The sequence below is a fragment of the Hylaeus anthracinus genome, unplaced genomic scaffold, assembly GCF_026225885.1.
Source record: "Hylaeus anthracinus isolate JK02 unplaced genomic scaffold, UHH_iyHylAnth1.0_haploid 12001, whole genome shotgun sequence".
NCBI lineage: Eukaryota > Metazoa > Arthropoda > Insecta > Hymenoptera > Colletidae > Hylaeus > Hylaeus anthracinus.
In genome coordinates, this window is record NW_026534348.1 from 17136274 (window position 1) to 17142625 (window position 6352).

The 6352-nt window shown below is 35.8% G+C and overlaps 1 protein-coding gene across 1 annotated transcript in view; it reads right to left on the reverse strand.

The window, feature by feature from the left end:
* LOC128890627 (semaphorin-1A-like) overlaps nucleotides 1-4855 on the reverse strand; it is a 79289-nt gene extending 74434 nt beyond the window's left edge. Inside the window, exons 1-4 of the mRNA XM_054149283.1 lie at nucleotides 4843-4855; nucleotides 4340-4444; nucleotides 2838-2926; nucleotides 1886-2027 (exon numbers count right to left, since the gene is read on the reverse strand). Coding sequence (XP_054005258.1) covers nucleotides 1886-2027; nucleotides 2838-2926; nucleotides 4340-4444; nucleotides 4843-4855 — 349 coding nt within the window. The remainder of the gene's footprint in view (nucleotides 1-1885; nucleotides 2028-2837; nucleotides 2927-4339; nucleotides 4445-4842) is intronic.
* Nucleotides 4856-6352: the final 1497 nt, after the last annotated feature.

The window sequence follows — 6352 nt, forward strand, 5'->3', positions numbered from 1 at the left end:
CATAATAGGCACCCTTAAAAGAATCGGTGACGCGCTAAAAAATTGTATCAGCCTCAAAAAAATTCATAAGTGTTTTGAGGCTTGTGATCTTTGACTCGAATTTTGAGGATGATAAAGCCATCTGAGTATTTCTTAGCATTAAATAACTGTTATTGGCCTCTAAAAGAGCTTTCCAACGACATACATATTGAGTAAATCGGTTAAGAATTGAGAAAGTTATGAACGTTTAAAGTTGACAAGCCAATCTTCAATCACGATTTTGGTCAACATAGGGAATAAAAATAGTGTTATCTAACCATCACGAAATTCGGTATCTATAGGTTTTTTTGGATGCTGAATCCGAATTTCTCGCATCGATTTCAATGCAAATCGATAATAATATTGCCAAAATTAAAATATTCGTTTTTTGACTTGAAAAATTTGTTTGAGGCCCACTGAGGTCCATTCACATAAACCCTCGGACACGGCAAAACTTTTTTACGGTCTAGAATCAAAAAAAAAAATTTGGACCAGATCTGAGGTTACATGACCATGACCTTCCCATGAGTGCAAAAATAAGAAAATCTGAGGAGTAAATATTATTAGTTAATTAAATTAGTACGCGCAATTTCATCAGACTTTCACATTGATCCTTTCAAAATATTTGAAGAGTGCCTTGGAACAATTTATTTTCTATTCACGTCAGCCTATGTAACCTTGAATGAGATGCTCTATCCGGATGCGTATAAGAAACTAAATCATTTTATTTACAAAACCATATTTGACCTTCATATCTCCTTTACGTTTCCACCGATAAAAAGGTTATTAGCACCGCGTTACGTGCCCCTCGAAATCAAACAACTCTTGTTCGACACTTTTTTTTCTATCGCTAAAAAATAAGCCAATTATTCAGGTGGCCTGTTTTAAATGCCCCACCCTGTATATATTTGGGAACTCAATGTTATTGCGAAAAAGTATTTTAATCATAGTTGCCTTTCTGCAGCAAACCCAGTTGCGCCAGAGAATAATTAACTACCCCTATAATGGCATCCCAGTAGCACCATACAAATTCTACATTCTAGGTAAGGTTAAGGTCATGGTCATGTAACCTCAGATCTGGTCCAAATTTTTTTTTTTGATTCTAGACCGTAAAAAAGTTTTGCCGTGTCCGAGGGTTTATGTGAATGGACCTCAGGGGCCCCCAACAAAATTTTTAAAGTCAAAAAACGAACATTTTAATTTTGGCAATATTATTATCAATTTCCACTGAAATCGATGCGAGAAATTCAGTAAAAATTATTAACAAATTCTAGGGAAATTCTCAAGTTATTTTCAGAAAACCGCTTTTGGTACTAACAACGTTTGTACGCAAAAACATTAATCGAATGTGATGAATACTATTTAAAAATAGTTTTTAAAAGTAATAGTTTTAAAAAATTTTAAACTACTTAAACTCGTTTAACAATTCTAGAGAAATTTAAGATTCTAGTCATTGTGAGCATGTTGCAGCTGTTCACAGTGGCCGATGAATACTGCAGGCCTTTTTACAACAATCAGTTTGCATCTAAAATTGGTTGGCTAGCCATGTATTTGGCAAACCCATCGCTATAAAAATTTCATATTCAAGTCATTGTAAGGGATTCGGTAAACATACGAGGTGTGCGATGAATATTGCAGACCACGGATAACAATACGGTTTGTTTGTAAAATTGGCTAGCCGATCCTAGCCATATATTTGATCGGTGCCCGTACATACGAGCAGAGCGGCGCAAAGTAGTACACCGGTAGCCCAACCCCTCTGTCCGGCACATAAGGACTAGAGTGCACTCGACGAGGGTCTCGACAAACGTCATAGCTCCTGAACTTACGAGCACACGTGTACGTGTGTACATGCAAGCATACTCACGTATTTCATTGAAATAGAAAGGGTATTCGCCGGGTACAGAACAGTTGAGCCTTGCTTTCAGGAAGCTCGTCCATCTGTCGCTGAACGCATGAGGTCCGCCCTTGTCGTGCTGGCACACTCTACCGACCCGCGAGTACACCGCCTGAAACGCAAATGCGAGCTGCGAACAATTGGCTCCTTCGATTCTTTTCTTCGACGTCGCGTCTTATTCGAATTTCCACTGCACTTGTACTTCGCTATGTTATATTATATAAACTCGAAAAGAACAAGAGAAAATCTTGAGAGCGTGATGTCGTTTCAATATGTAGCTATCAGAGCTGTAAATTCTTAATTACAATTACAAAACTGCGATTACTTGACCAAGTAATTGAATAATTGCCATTACAATTACACTGTCGCATGTAATGGTATTTCCAATTATTCAATTACTACCCGTAATCTCATGCATTACTTAATAATTACTTATAACGGCCCAGAAAGTAATTAAAAGGCGTCTCAAATCTAAAGTAGTAAAAAATACCTAAAAGTAATTGAAAAGTAATTATAACTACTTTTTAATTACTTTCAAGTAATTGCAGTAACATGGACAGCAATTGTTAAAAGTAATGATCGGTGGGAAAAGTAGTCCAAAGTAATTAAAGGTAATTAGAAGTCAGTAATCATTACTTTTAACAATTAAATGATGGGTTTAGAAAATGTAAATTCTTCAGTTCTTGAGCACTACTGCAATACTTTATTTAGATATTAGTATTTCTGATATTTTATTAATACTGGCTGACTAATGTTGTCTTATTAAATTTGTATATAGCCTTATTCGTATTTTACTTTTAATTATAAGCTGCAGCAAACGAAACAACAGCATCATAAATATATGCATGAGTTTGCAGTAAACGTGTTAAGAAACGATCGAATTTCGCTAGATAACAACTAATACGTAAGAAATAAACGTTACCTTGCCGCAGTTCATGTACTCCACGGCCGTTTCTCGGTAAAAGAAGAAAACGTAATCCTCGTAGGCGAACGAGCTGACGAAATTCGGTCCTGTAAACAGAAGAACCAATCCTGTTACGTAGACATAAACCTTTGTCAAAATAATTACATAACAAAATCCTACTTCAGCAAAAGAATAATTTACTATTTGTTGATTTATTCACCTCGCATTTTTTTGCACAAGCTTGGATGAGAATTTGTTGTTTATTCGTTTACAGTGTAGTTGAATTACATTTCACGAATCGACAGCAAAAATTATATTTCTCTTAAGTGACTGGTGTTGTTCAACATCATATTTAATAGAACTATATTAATGGAATGCATATTATAATAATATTATGTTAGAATTTAATTTAATAAGAAAGCTTGTAGAATTTAAAAGAAGACAACATTTTTGTATTTTACAAAAATAAGAAAATTATACATGTGCTTGAATGAATAATGAAAGTAAATAATAATTTTAATTTAACTGCAAATGTATATCGAAGCATATGCAGGGTTTTGTAGAAGAGGCTTTAAAATTTTGTTTTTTAATAACGAAGTATGTTTGTTAAAATAATAATCCTGGACACTTAAACAATATCATCCTTCACGTCTAATTGTAATCATGAGTAATCTATTTAAATTACAAAAATTAAATATATTCCATACAATTCCTGTTTTATTGAAAATCTTTACTTCTACTTGAAGTATACCTAATCCATTTGCATCATTAACAGATATACAGGGTATCCCAGCCTAAGTGATACGGAGCTCTAATTCCAAAACTATCAACCAAATGCAAAATTTCAAATACGGAAATTGCATGGTAAAATGGGGCTCATGTTTCAGCGAGAAAGAATTTTTGTTAACTTTGTTATTTAACAAGATACGATGGTCAAGTTTCGTTTTTCAATCAATTTGCTAATCAATTATTAAATATATTAATCACAAAAAGTGTCCAAAATTTGTTCCACCTTCCCACAAATTTGACCCATTTATTTCAAACGCCTTTATAAAGTCAGTCAATTAACTTACCAAGTAATCAATTTTATTTGCATTTTTTAGGAGAGTTATTGTAATAGAAAATTAATTTGATTGACAAATCACTTAGCTTCTCCTCCCTTGTTTGTTTCTATTTTGACATTTACTTCTCTAAAAACATTTTGCTGGTGTTTATATCTATTGTATTACCAAAGCAAGTTGGTTATTGTGCAAAATTGGCAGCTTGTCTCTTTATACGGATAAAAGCCAACATACCTAGTGTTAAATATAATAAAAGAAATTGTTGGCAGCAAAAATGAATTTTCCACTTTTCAATGTGATGCAAATAGGTTACAAATTATAATTCCCAAAGAGTAATGTAAAAGTAAAAACCATTAATCGTAAAATCCGGAATAATCGCGAACCACTACGCGAGTAGCATAGGCGCGGCGCCTTGCTAGCGTACGAATATTTTAATGTAATTAGCGTGACTTCCATTACCGTTTAGCTGGTTGAGATCCGAGCGCTCTGTACGTATCTTCTCCCTGTGAATCAGTGGCTCGCCGCCAGAGAAGTCGGCCACTGTCGCCGCATACAGCTGTCCTTCTGAAACATGCACAAACGCCCCGTGTCAGTCTGGAGCGCGTCTCTCTAACGTTTGCCTGTTAAACGAGTCGGCTAGGCGGCAGCCAACGACGGTAAAGACACCTTCGAGTTAATTTCCACGTCCTGTCGTGTCACACGGAAACGGTTCGCGGAATGCACTTTACTAGGAGCTTCCGTCGCGCAGCGTATGCCTTCGGGTAATCATCGTACATTGTTGTACCTCTGCGCGCGAGGAAGGCTTCCCTGGGAGCCGTAGTCCTCGCAGAGGAATCGTATCTCGCATTTAGACCCGACAATTAAAGAGCATTAAATTTCGCCTAGGATATATGTATGTGCACGTGCCTACCTACAATCCTTCGTGTTCATTTGGACTGCACCCATGACGACGACAACTTAACCCAGATCAGTCATTATGGATGCCATTGCTGTTTGTCGTCAGCTATTTGGAGACTCACTCGAGTCTGCTTTCGGCTTTTCGACAGTTATGTTTAATGTTACAAAATTGGATAGCTAGCTAGGTCTACATTGATTATACTGTATTATTAGTAAAAGTTAACGCGAGTACTTGGAAAGTATTTGGAGTGGTTCTCTCATTTTCTGTCTCTCTCTTCTAGTATCTCCCTTTACAGGCTACTATATAAGCATTTGGTGAGCATTTGATGTGGTTGACCAATTTTGGACATTCTTAGTAACAAAGTACTCTGCATGCTAATTTGACTACTTGATACCTAAATAATTGAATTCCCTCTTTAATAATCAAATGTTAGAAAAACGTTACACAGGATGTCCCAGCCTTAGTGATACAGCGCTCTAACTTCAAAATTAGCAAATTTTTAAGCATTATAGCTTGAAAATTAATAAAAATCGGGTAAATACATTAAAGTTTAATAAATTTGTCTTGAAAAGTACTATCGCATGGTATAAAAAAAAAATATATAGTTCCATTTGAAAAACGAAATTTGATCATCATATCTCGTTCAGTAACAACGTTAACAAAAATTCCTTCTCGCTGAAACATGAGCCCCACTTTACCGTGAAATTTCCATATTTGAAATTTTGCAATCGGCCGATAGTTTTGGAGTTAGAGCGCTGTATCACTAAGGCTGGGACACCCTGTATACACTGTGTTTCGTTTATCTAGCAAAGTAAATATGTCGTGACACACTGAAGTTACGAATAAATTTATTTACAAAAATTGTTCGGTTTGTAGGGTACAATCATATGATGTAATTTTTTTCGGGCCTGGAATAGTAGAGAGGGAGGATTTCAAAGTCAAAATAAGTTTTTTAAATGGAACTATATATTTTTTTTCATGGCCTGACAGCTTTCTTCGAAACGAATTCAACGGTATATCACATTATTTAATTTGCTGTTTCCAAACGTTAGAAATTATATTATAAACTTGTAACCTTTTGAGTAGGTAATGGTAGGACATATCGGGTTGCCGCAGCATTGGTATTACAAGATTAGTACTACAAGTACCAATCAGGGTGCATTTTGAAAACGTAGGAGTGACAAGTGAAAGTAGGAGAGATACACCGTGGTATAGTCGCTGGAAGGGATCTTGTGACGTCGTAAACCGAAACAGTAGATATTGCTTTATTGGTTCAGGTAACTGATCCGTAGGACAATAGGGCCGTCGCGGGTCTAAAGTATACATGCCCACGTTACACCCCGGGGCCCCAAGATTTGATGTTTGCTACGCGATTTTTTCCAAATTGGAAAACTATTGACGATGATTGGTTAACTAAGTTCCTACCTACCACAGTATTTTCAATAAGTCGGCCAACAGAATTATGTGTGAACATACATAAGAAGAAAAAAGTTATTGAAATATGACATCCTAATTCTGATACCATACGGCCCTGAACGAAAAGTCTAGCTCTGTCCTTGGCTAAAAAGGTGTCA